Below are 12,474 nucleotides of genomic sequence, written 5' to 3'. Positions count from 1 at the left end.
TTAGAAGTTAAGAGGTTTGGAGGTTTAGAAGTTTAGAAGTTTAGAGGTTTGGAAGTTTAGAAGTTTAGAAGTTTAGAAGTTTGGAGGTTTGGAGGTTTAGAAGTTTAGAAGTTTAGAAGTTTAGAAGTTTGGAGGTTTAGAAGTTTGGAGGTTTGGAAGTTTAGAGGTTTGGAGGTTTAGAAGTTTAGAAGTTTAGAAGTTTGGAGGTTTAGAACTTTAGAAGTTTGGAGGTTTAGAAGTTTAGAAGTTTGGAGGTTTGGAAGTTTAGAAGTTTAGAAGTTTAGAAGTTTGGAGGTTTAGAAGTTTAGAAGTTTGGAGGTTTAGAAGTTTAGAAGTTTAGAGGTTTAGAAGTTTGGAGGTTTAGAAGTTTAGAAGTTTAGAAGTTAAGAGGTTTGGAGGTTTAGAAGTTTAGAAGTTTAGAGGTTTGGAAGTTTAGAAGTTTAGAAGTTTAGAAGTTTAGAAGTTTGGAGGTTTGGAGGTTTAGAAGTTTAGAAGTTTAGAAGTTTGGAGGTTTAGAAGTTTAGAGGTTTGGAGGTTTAGAAGTTTAGACATTTGGAGGTTTAGAAGTTTAGAAGTTTAGAGGTTTGAAGGTTTAGAAGTTTAGAGCGAGAACATCTGATAAGAACTCAGACATCTGAAACATGACGAGGACGCTGTGTTTTCAGATTTTGTGTGTCATCTTCAGCTGTGGAGAACGTCCTGCTGCATCACTACAGGGTTTGGAAACAGCACAGTGAGGAAAGTTGAGAACATCACAGTGGTCCCTCTTCTCCATCCAGAGGCACCATCAAGCTGTCAGACTTCTTAACACCCTGCTGCCACCCAACACATGAGCACCTCACCCCCCCACCCATCCTTCACACACTGCCCCCACCCACCACCCACACACAACTTACTGTACCTGGACTACCTGCGGTGGACACCTCATGACTACCCTACTTACATTATTGACATTCTTATAGTTTTTATAATTCAGTTGTAAAGCATTAATTATATCTTTATCTATACTTTCATGATATTCACTGCTAAAAACTCTCCCACTGTGACATCATCTGTTTCTCTTCTGCTGTATTTTTTGTGCACACTGCACTTTAAACACCAGCAGTCACATCAAGCCACGGACTCACCTTCATAGTCTTATTTTTTGTTTGTAATTGCACTTTTTTCTGTGTGTATGATAGTTGTGTCTTTGCTGTATTTTTATGTTAGTACCTTTGGCCATGAGAAACATTTCATTCCTGTGTACTTTCTATGTGGAAATAACAATAAAACTTGAACTCATGTTATTTCATGAAGCTGAAATGTAACTAAAGCTGTCAAATAAATGTATTGCTGTAAAAAAAAAAAGCACATTTCTCTCTGAATTATAGCAGAGTATAAAATACAAATACTCAAAGTCCCTCCACTCAAAATGTTTTCTCTTGTTCCTACAGTTCTGTTTGAGCTTCACTGTGCAGAATGATGCATCTGCAGAGTTTTTATTGTATATAAATATATTTATATACAGTAAATGATGCAGTTTGTTTTCACATTCATCTGCTGAAAGTAGAGAGTTTCTCTGTACTGAATGAAAATCTGTTTTTAAGGGGGCGGGCCTAAGAGCAGGATTTGTGACATCACAACTAGTTTGGAGCCAATCATGGTCCAGTATTCAACTTACACAAGTGTGAAGTGGAAACTTGAAGCCCTGAGAACGAACTTTACAGTGAAGTAGGACACATCTTGTGTCCAACAGTTGAACTTTAGACATGAAATATATTTACATATTTATAGATTCTGGATTTTTAAAAGGTATATGATGTAACTTTTCCACATTAAAACGTCTGAAAACAACTAGACCTGTTATATATTTTGTTGAGTTGTGTACTTACATTAACCCAAATGTTTTTGTCAATTTTAACCCAAAGAAATCAGTAATTTTAATCAAGGTAACGGTCTGTTTCATATCCCTTTTATTCATGTGTCAGTGTTGTGGTTGTCTGTCATAAAATGACTTTTTAATCCAGTTTTAAACCACAATTTTGCAAAACACTTTAGATCCTCCTGGTTGTTTTTATCTACATCTTTTAACCAAATGAAGGATTTTAGTGACCGACGTCTGGATTTTAAATTATCAGAAAAACAAGCTGAGCAAACATTAGCGGTAGTTCGCTCACACTGTTCAGTGTTTTTACAGTTTTTAATCACCAGGTCTGTTTGTTCTGGAGAGGAGGAGACGTCGGCGGAGAATTCAGCTCCTGCTAAAAACATCCTGAATGATGAATACTGAGAATGAAGACATCAACTCTCATGAACCCACACTACTTCACAAAGTCATCAAACTCAATGTTTTATTATTGTTTTTATTGGGAGACCTCTTAACTGTAGAAATGACATATTGTGTGTTTAACGAGGGAGAAGGAGTAGATATAATTTTAAGGATTTTAATGTGGAAATTAATTTTTTTTTGTGGAAAAACCCTATCAGACACATTATTGTTCCAAGCAGAGTGTTTTTATGTCTTAATACACGTCTGGAGAGGATTTTCAAGTAATGTTCAAGTATCTTAAAATTGTACTTTAGTAAAAGCACTTAATTACTTATTTTTTTTAGACAAGTGTTCTTTCCACTAATTGTTGAGCAACTGGAGGTGTCCACATACTTATGGCCATTATAATGTATTAGAATGATAAAACATTCAGATGTTTCCTGATACAGAAAGTAACACTACGCTTTACATCACGGCGTCTTTAGTTCTTCCCATGTACCAGGATACGTGTAAGCAGGGCTGCAGCTAACCATTATTCTGATTATCGATTAATTTGTCAATTAACTGATTAGTTGTGTGGTGTTTGAAATGTCAGAAAACAGTGAAAAAGTCAATCACTGTTTCTCAAAGCCCAAACTGACCAACATTTTACTGTCAGAGGACTAAAGAAACCAGAAAATATTCATATTTAAGAAGCTGGAATCTGAAAATTTCAACATTTTTCCTTAATCAGTGACTCAAAATGATTGTTTATCTAAATAGATGGCGATTGATTTAGACTCAGAGTAGAGCTACGGAGCAGTTTTTCTCTCCTGCTGATCTACAGGAGGCTGAAAAGAAACAATGTGCAAAAAAAAAAAAGACAACAAAGACGATGACAAGCTAGTAAACAGGATTTTTTTTAAAAAAATCATCTTTGCAAATGTTTTAAGAAGAAGGAAATGCTTTTGTTACACTTCAACGATACACACAGAGTTTCTGTTACTCCACAGGGGAGCTTTAAAGGATAGTTTCACAGTTTTTCCAACATTCCTCCTGTTCATACTGGATATTAAAAGTTGATGTGAAGCTTATACGAGGCTTCAGCAAGTGGATATCTGCCATATTTACAGTCTTTTTAGCACTAAAAAAGGGACATTGGCACTAAAAAGACTGTAACATTGAAAGATATCTACTTGATTTGACTCATTTGGACGCTGAAGCTTCATATTAGCTTCAGATAAACTTTTTCTGATGTTACCACGGCGAGGGGGGTGTGGTTTGAGGGAATAAATGACGACACAGAGCTCGGGCGCCGTTTCCACCAGCTACAGGTTTAATATCAGATCAACAACAGTAGAAAAACAGAGGCAGAGGCTACCAGACAAAAAGAAGAGTAGGAAATCCAACAGCATCCAACAGGCTCTTTAAAATAATTCCTCTGTACAGTATTTACACACACGCACACACACACACACACGCACACACACACACACATACATACATACACAGAGTACAGTACAGCTACACACTGAGGAGGAGGAGCCAGTCTGTCAGTCTGAGGATGCAGCATCAGTCCCAACGCTGCCCTCTGATTGGTCCGTCCTCCTCCGTCCACAGTGTTTTTTTTTTTTATTTCCAGGTGAAGGTGTGACGACGTCCGGGTGCTGCACTGCTGTCGCCGCTTCTCGGAGAGGTCAGAGGTCACCGCAGATATAGTCTGGGGGGGGGTCAGAGGGCGTCGCCGAAATGTGAGGATGAAAGGAAAAAAAAAAAATCGGGACGTGCCATTAAAAAAAAAAAAAAAAAAAATGAATGTGTGGCTCAGAGAGACAGGAAGTGACCGTCCCATCCTTCTTCAGCCACAGCTGAACGTGACTCTGAACGCCCCCCCCCCCCCCGACGCCCCGAACTGTCCGACCCCGCCTCCCCTCCGCCCCCCGTCTCCAACACAACAACAACAACATCAACAACAACAACAGAGCAGCTTCAACCACCAGGAGCATCTCACTGCGTCTCCACCCGCCGGGTCCACTCTGTCCTCAGTCTGTGAGCCAAAACCGCCCGCCGAACACCGCCGGTACCACCCGGAACCAGTAGAACCAGTAGAACCAGCGGGACCGGCAGGACCTCCTATCCTCCTGAAGTCTCAGCGGTCCGGCGAGGAAGGCGGAGCGGCCGGCCGGCTAGCTGGACGTCCAGGCAGAGTAATCAAACGTACACAAACACCATTGAACTGATGTCGAAACAGAAATGCTTCCTCATGTGATCCAGTCACATGACTCCGGGCAGGTGGAGGTCAGCCAATCAGGTGTGCCTACAGACAGGTGAGAGAACAGTATTGGTTACAGGTTTGGCTGCGCGGAGCATCTTTATCATTAACTCATTTAAAGGATCAGTGCAAAAAAAAATTAATGTTTACAGTAAAACAAAGGAACACTTGCTGATATTTTCTTATAAGAAAAATACTTTTAGTTAATTTCACATTATTCCACCATTAAAGACATGTGTGTATGTTAAAGTTGGTCATGTGACTTAACTTACAGCCACTAGTTGCCTTATAACTGTGCAGTTTGAACCCAGACGAACCTTTGCAGAGAGGAGTTTACATGAGACATTCTCTGTAGAGGAACACTGACCTTTGACCTCTGAGGTTTTAAAGTCTCAATAGTTTTTGCAGTGTGAGCATCCGTCTGCTCGATAAAGTGGAAACAGTTTCTTTAAAAACCCTCGTAAAGCTGGAAGATACTGATGTGTGACCACTAGATGGAGCTACAGACAGAGCGAACTGAACCCTCTCAGTGAACAGCAGCAGAGAGTGTGTGTGTGTGTGTGTGTGTGTGTGTGTGTGTGTTACATTGTGGGGAAAAACAAGCTCTGATAATGTAAATCATTAAATCTTTGGGTAAAGATGTGGTTTAAGGTTCTGGTTCTGGTTCTGGTTCTGAATATTTTTGGGTTGTGGATTTGAGGACGTCGCCTTAGACAGTGATCAACATTTTTATAGACCAAACAAACAATCGATGAATTGATAATGAAAATAAGCTGGAGAAGCTCCAGAGCACAAAGTGATGACTTGATATTGTTTATTTATAAAGACAAAGAGTTCAAAACCAAAACATTTTCAACATACTGTCGTATATGATGAAGGAAACCATCAAATCATCACATCTGAGAAGCTGAAACCAGGAAATGATTCAAAATAAACTATTTTGATAATCGATTCATCATTTCAGACAGTTTTCATCCCAAAACACCAAATATTTCCTCGTTCCATCCGGACTGTCAATAGCTGCGGATTAATTTTCTGCCGACTAATCAATAGTTTCTGGCTGCTTCTCAGCTGCTCAGACAGTTTTTAGTGATGAAGATGATGTTGACTGTCACCAGGTTAGAGGATGAAGAACAGATGTCGTCAGTCCTCATGAAGATGGAAATAATGGAACATATAAGAACATAAAGATGAAATAAATAAGAAGACGAGCGTCTGTCTTACCGTTCTCACCTCCGTGCGGGGGGGTACATGGACGGGGCGGACGCTTGCTGACTGGCGACGATGGCTGAGGAGGAGAGACCTGCGACACACACACACACACACACAGAGATCAGATCCAACATGGCCGACGTGTCGAAAGGCTGAATTGTTCATATTAGATATATATAGACGGATTAAATGCCAGTTTTAATGCTGTGTAACAAATACGTCATCAGAACCATCCCACAATGCTTTGTGCCTTGTTACCATAGAAACATCCAGATGTCTGAAGTGTCAGAACACTTTCTAAAGATTATCTAGACTTTTTTTTTTCCATTTAATCAAACTGTAGATATTATAACCAACCCAGTTCATACATTTCATCACAACCAACCAATAAAAACATTGCTTCAATTATTTATAATGAGCCAAAATTCTTTACCAGAAGTCTTTGAAACAATATTTTTTATAACAAAACATTGATTCTTTTTTTGCATTTTGCAAATATGAGATAAAAAGTGACCAAAAATCATAGAAAGTGGATCCACTATTATTATTTTTCTTCTGAAAGCTTCTCCAGAGGAAGAAAAGAAGATATTTGATCAAGAAATAAATTATTAGTTGGAGCAGTCTGGTCTGTACAACACTACTTTTTTATTTTTATTCTTATTTTTAATTCATATAAGGTCTGATTTGGTGTGGAATTTAATAAAATATTTAGCATCAATTTTATGAAGTTATATAATGTTTCACATCCTGACTGATTGTTTTCATGAATGAATTTGAAATGAACTTCATTGGAAATAAACTCTGTAACTTAAACTACACATCATCATCATTATTAAATTCCAGGCCGAACTCTTTTTTTCCCCCCAAAAAAAATCTCTTTAAGGGTCTAGACATTTTTTAAAGACAAAACCTAAAAACAAAACATTTTTCCAACTGGACGCAGCTGCGATGGACGGTCTGAAAACAGATGGTTTCTCAATCTGAGTGCAAAAAGGCTCCGTTTAGTATTTTAATTTGTCTTGTGCTCGTAGTTCCTACTGTTTTCCTCACTTACAGAGGCTTTTAGAAAGACTCATTATTATTATTGATGGGTTTTTCATTCAATGCAAATGACTTATTATTCTAAGAAATGTATTATTATTATTATTAACTCCTCGGCCCGGTTACGGTCCAGCTCCACACTGACCTCCAAAAACAACTCAGAGGTTGTTATTGGAGTGTTAATGAGTCTCATGTTTCACCTGTAAAACTGCTGTCAGAAACATTTTGATGCTGTTTTCATCATCTGTGATATTTGGTTTAAACAGCGACGGAGCCTCAGAGGAGCAAACAGAAACGTTTTCCCTCAGTTTCCATCACAGTGAGTTTTGTTTGTTTGTTTTGGTTCTGTGAGCTCAGTGACTCGACTCCACGACCGATGATTTGAATTATTGACAGCTGCAGCATTTTCAAATATCAGCTCTGTTTTATTATCTACTGTGCTGCTGCCTCACGTTAAAAGTTTTCCACTGGCCGGCCAGCGGGAGGCTTTTATTGTGAAGCTCCAGGAGGAAATGCAATGTGTTTATCACATCATTAGCTGTGCTTGTTGTTCAATAATAAAAAACAGCTCCAAACACAACAAGACATGGACATGTTTGCTCAGCGGATCAGTTTATAAAAATAGAAGAAGCAGAAACAGCCAAACACGTCATCAAGGTGAACTATTTCTTTTACCTTGCTGTGCCGAGCAGTGGAAAACATTTAAACCGTGCCAGCGTGAACTGGGTGGTCGCGGCTGCTTACTGCTCAGCTCAGAGTGTCCACACCAGTATGGAAAAAAACTCAACTGGAGCTGCTGAAAATATCTGGATTTATCATCTGAAGGCTGCTACAGGAGACATGTGTACAGGTTGGATTCGTCCTTTCACCTGAGCATCGGTTGCGAGTCTTACCTGAGGCGTAGGACAGGTCGTACTGTCCCGACAGCAGCGGGTATCCCAGGTGATGATGGGAAGGCAGGATGCGTTGGGACGGCGAGGATCGCGGCCGGTCGCCTTCTCTCTCCCGGTCTCGCTCTCTCTCTCTGTCTCTCTCCCGCTCGTGCGGGGTCTTGTTGTCTTGGATGGACGGGGATTTGCTCTTGTACTGGCTGGCGTGCTGCTGCAGCAGGTCCAGAGCTTTGGCCTCGCTGGGCGGCTTCACCGTCGGACTGGACCTGGAGGGTTTCTCCCCCTCTTCGCCCGCCGCCACCTTTCCTCCGTACGAGGGGAAGGAGTAACCGGCCTGCAGGTACGAGCCTGAGGACGGAGACAGCAGCAGAGACGCTTCTTACACCTGCTTTAACTGATGTTTTATCCACTAAACTCATCAGAAACAAGCAGCGGACTCTACATTTAAGCTGACATGTTGAATTTGTTAGCAAACAGTTGTTTATTTCCACATCCAGCAGTTAAGGAGCAACATTATCATTCATCTGGAGTCGTGTTTCTGTCCACCTGGTAAATCTAAGTCCAATATTCACTCTCTTTTAGCTCTGTTTTTGCTCTCTCCTGAGGGAAATATCTGACTCTTTAGCTGCTAAATGCACCACTATGTTCACCAGCTAGTCTACAGCTAACTGTGTCTGTTTGCCATTTGGTGCTGAGCAGGTAGAGTACAGTGGCTTTTTACAGCTTTTTCTCTGAAAACAGCTGCCTGCTGAGGCCCAAAACGATGCTATAAGCGCTGAGAATGAACCAAAACAGTAAAGTTGCAGCTGGACAGATAAACTATGAGCTGAAACTCGCTATAAAGCTCAGTTTGTAACCTTAGCTAGTTTGCTAATGACATAAATAGTCAGGAATCTCTATCACCATTTCTCAGAGCCCAATGAAACATCTTCAAACTTCTCTTTTTGTTTAATCACCAGTCCAAATCTGTTATATTTTGAGCTTTAGAGATGCTAGCTGCTTCCAGGCTTTATGCTAAGCTAAGCTAACCCAATGCTAACTCCAGCTCTGTACTTTTGATATTTGACTGATATTAATTTGAACTCTCTCTCTGAGTTCTGGACTCTCATCATCATCATCATCGGTTTAGACTCTTCCTCTTACCGGGGTAGTTCTGCATCATGACGGAGGGCATGCCTCTGTAGCCGGGGTGGCTGGGCTCGTAGCCCTGACTGTAGGCATACGGTCCGTGCATGTAGGGCATGTAGCCCTGGTGCTGGGCCAGCGGGGAGGAGAACTGCATGTGGGGGGGCCGCGCCTCCTTCCCTCCCCCTCGGTGCTCCTCGGGAGGCAGCTGCGTCCTGCCCTCCGCTCCCTCCTTCGCCTCCTCTTTCTGGAGACCCTCCTTCAGCCGCGGCCTCTCCTCCTTCCCCTTCCTGTCGCGCTCTCTCTCCCTGTCCTCCTTCCACCTGTCCTCCTCCTGGGGTTTCGGGGCTTCTGAGTATTTGTTGGGGTAAACGTAGGGCCACAGGCGCGAGTCCGGCTCCTGCGGAGAAGAAGAAGAAATGTTGGTGAAGACAGCCGACGGTAACGATATTTGATGATGATGATCTTTTAACACAATAATGACCACCAGTGGATCTGTCTCTGTCATCTCTGCCTGGTTCTATTTTTATAATCCGGGTCTATTTGTGTCAGAGCAGCTGACGTCTCTGGAGACTAAAATTCACTTATAAATGCATATAAACACCAATATTTATTAAAAACTGACTCACAATTATTCTTCAATGATCCATTTCATTTGCTGCTTGTTTTTGTTTGTAGTTTGTAAGAAGAGAAAGAAGAAGAAAAGTGTTCTGCTCTTTGTTTTACTGCAGCTTCACTTTTATTGATCTCATTTACATATTTATCAAGTTTGACATTTGATCACGACTCATAAACGCGACCTGTTGACCAGCAGACGTTACCGAGCCGCTGCTGCAGATAAAAATCTGTATTTTTATGATCACGACATCATCTGACAAAATGAAGAAAAATACAAGTTAATGGCTGCAGCTGTGCTGTGAGATCAGCTGCACCGACACTTAATGAGACGCAACAATTTGGCGATTTATTGATTAGTCATCAGCTAAATGTAATCAGTGTTCTTTAAGCGACAATATGAAACATTTGATGGCTCCAGGTTCTCATATGTGAGAACTTCCATGTTTAAAATTATTATATTTTTGGGTTTTGGACTCTTGGTTGGACAAAAGACATTTAATGACATCAGCTCGGACTTTAGGGAATTGTGATGAACATTTTTTACTATTTTTTGAGGTTTTATACACCAAACTCTTAACGAGAAAATAATCAGGAGACGAATTGATAAAGAATATAATTGTTAGTTGCATATTGTCATAATAGATTCCATCTGTAGACGTGAACTCATTCTGCTTCTAAACATCAGAAAATACATGTTCCTGAAAGCCGTGGACGTAGATCTGTAGTTACCTGTCTGTACCACATGGCGGGTTCCACACCTGACGGCCGGCCTGACTCCACCCCCGCTTTGGGCTCCTCTTTCACATGATGTCCTGCTTCACTCAGCTTCATCTTCAGACCCTCCGGCTGGGCCGCGGGGGTTTTGGGGTCCTCTCCCTTCGCCATGATGACCGACTTGGCCTGCTCTGAAGCCGACAGGGGCTCTTTGGGCTTGGCTGGGTTTAGCCCCCCCTTAGCGGCCAGGTCGGTGAGGCTGGGGGCTCTGGACAGGGTCGGGGGCACCGAGGCTTTCTGTTTCCACTCCTCCTTCCCGCAAGCTTCCCGCTCTTTGCCTTCGGCCTTCTTGTCGGCCTGCCGCTGCCGCTCCTCGTACTGCTGGCGGTAGGCGGGGTTAGAGGCCAGCAGGTGGGCGTGGTAGGCCTGGTCAGGTGAGTAGGAGTAGGGCGGGACGTAGTACTGGTTGTAGTACAGAGGCTGCGTGTACATGTTGGAGCGCTGCTGGATGACCGACGGCTGCTGAGGCCCCGGCTCCGCCTTCCTCTCCTCCTGAGGCTCCACCTTCAGTTTGATCTCCTCCCCGACCTCCGGCTCCTCCTCCTTCTTCACCTTCACCTGCGCTCCCTCCACGTGAGGCTGCGCCGCGGGTGCGGCTCCCGGGCTGGGGTTGGGGTAGCTGGGGGAGTAGTAGGAGTCATAGTTGGAGTAGTACGGCGATTCCTTACTGGGAGCCTGAGGGGGAAACAACGCCTTCTTGGCCCCTTCGCGGGGACCCTGGTCAGGGTCCGGCTTCACCTTCACGCCCTCCGCCTTCCCCTCTCCGTCCTCGCCCGCGTCCGAGATGTCGGAGTAGGCGGGGCTGCTGGTTTTGACGGACGCGTTGTCGGCTCCGTTCTGGTTGAGGTGGAGCGGGGGAGCGAGGCCGGCCTCCATCCTGCTGGCCACGCCGATGGACGGGCTGGGCGCGTTATCGGAGAAGCTGTACACCTTGTCGGCCTCGGCCTTGATGCTCGCCAGCCGGCTCTGATGAGCTTCTGTGGAGCCGTTGAGTAAAGCGTCCGACGCCTCCGAGTACGGGCTCTTCCCTTCCTCTGGTCTCCCCCCCTTACCCATCGCCTTTGGACTGTCCCCCTCCTTCCCGCCCTCCCTCTTCTTCTTGTCCTTCTTCTTCTTGTCCTTGGCGAGGGCGGGGCTGGAGGCGGGGTCGGCCAGCGGAGGGGGTTTAGGTTGGATGTTCTTCAGCTGGGGGCTCTTGGGGACGGACTGAACCACTGAGCCCAGAGCAGGGGAGGACGCCTGCAGGGCGTAGGGTGAGGGGGCGCTGGGGGCGGCGGGGGCGACGGGGCGGGCCGGCTTCACGCCTTTCTGAGTCAGTTTATCAGGTTTGCCGCCGGCCGCCATCTTCTTGGCCTTCCTGTCGTCCATCCCGTCGTTGCTGGCCTCGTCTGTCAAACAAGCCCCCTCCTCGCCGCCGTCCGTCACCTCCGGCTCCGCCTCCCCAGCTTTCTTCTTCCCCTGCTTTGACGCCAGCTTCCCCGACGAGGGCGACGGGGCGTCGAAGCCCCGCCCTTTAGGTGTAGTGGAGCGGGCGGGGGAGATGGCGGCGCCGTTGCAGGAGGCAGGGTCAGGATGGAGGGCAGGGTCATCCCCGTATTCGCTGTCTCCGTCCTGGTCCAATCGGACGTCGTGGTCGTTGTGGGAGCGGGCCTGGTGGTACTTCAGCCCGTTGATGTGCTTGTACTTCTTGTTGCAGTTGGGGTGCGGGCAGTCGATGAGGACGGGGGACGGGCAGGTCCGGTCCAGCTGCGGAGGGGGCAGGGGGTCGGTTTTACCTCCGGGAAGCTGATTCGCGGCGCCGGTGGAGTTGGTTCTCATGCGCTTGGACGCCTTGGTGTCCTCGGAGCTGGAGGTGGGCTCCATATCGGAGGCGGGTTTGGTCTTCCTCTTGGCGGAGGACGGGCTGGCCTTGGCGTCCTCCACGCCGCCGGCCGTCTGGCTGCCTCGCCGTCCTTTGCTATTTGCAGCGGCGCCGCGCGTCTTGCTGCTGCCGCTGCCTTTGTTGTCGGAGGAGTTGCTGTTGTCGTTCAGCGGCGTGTTGCTGCTGGGGCGCATCCTCTTTCCCCGACCGCGACCGCTTCGCATCTCCACGTCGCTGGTGGGAGAATCACAGAACCTGAAAACACACAGTTAACAAAACATGAAGCAGAAACAGGAGAAGAAGAAGAAGCAGCTTCCTTCATCTGCACAAAGGTTATATAACACTGTTTGCTTCATTTATCTGTTTAAGAAAACAAATGCAGGAACAATATTTGCACTTGGTGTGCCGCAGGGAGGATGACACAGAGTAGAAAATACCATAGAAGAAGCTTGAT

General features: G+C 44.9%; 1 protein-coding gene and 1 long non-coding RNA gene across 3 annotated transcripts in view; both read right to left on the bottom strand.

The window, feature by feature from the left end:
• Positions 1 to 12,474, bottom strand: part of LOC122985399 — a 365,027-nt gene that overhangs the window by 294,923 nt on the left and 57,630 nt on the right. The gene's annotated exons all lie outside the window — the stretch shown is intronic.
• Positions 3,542 to 12,474, bottom strand: part of znf609a (zinc finger protein 609a) — a 59,453-nt gene continuing 50,520 nt past the window's right edge. For both annotated transcript variants that reach the window (XM_044355877.1, XM_044355879.1), the window contains 5 exons: positions 10,115 to 12,275; positions 8,786 to 9,167; positions 7,646 to 7,990; positions 5,724 to 5,802; positions 3,542 to 4,544 (listed from right to left, as the gene is read on the bottom strand). In XM_044355877.1, the coding sequence (XP_044211812.1) occupies positions 5,729 to 5,802; positions 7,646 to 7,990; positions 8,786 to 9,167; positions 10,115 to 12,275 (2,962 nt within the window). In that variant the 3' untranslated portion in view covers positions 3,542 to 4,544; positions 5,724 to 5,728. The remainder of the gene's footprint in view (positions 4,545 to 5,723; positions 5,803 to 7,645; positions 7,991 to 8,785; positions 9,168 to 10,114; positions 12,276 to 12,474) is intronic.

The sequence above is a fragment of the Thunnus albacares genome, chromosome 7, assembly GCF_914725855.1.
Source record: "Thunnus albacares chromosome 7, fThuAlb1.1, whole genome shotgun sequence".
Taxonomy (NCBI): domain Eukaryota; kingdom Metazoa; phylum Chordata; class Actinopteri; order Scombriformes; family Scombridae; genus Thunnus; species Thunnus albacares.
Note: the sequence above shows the minus strand (reverse complement) of the source record. Positions and strands in the feature narration are given on the sequence as shown.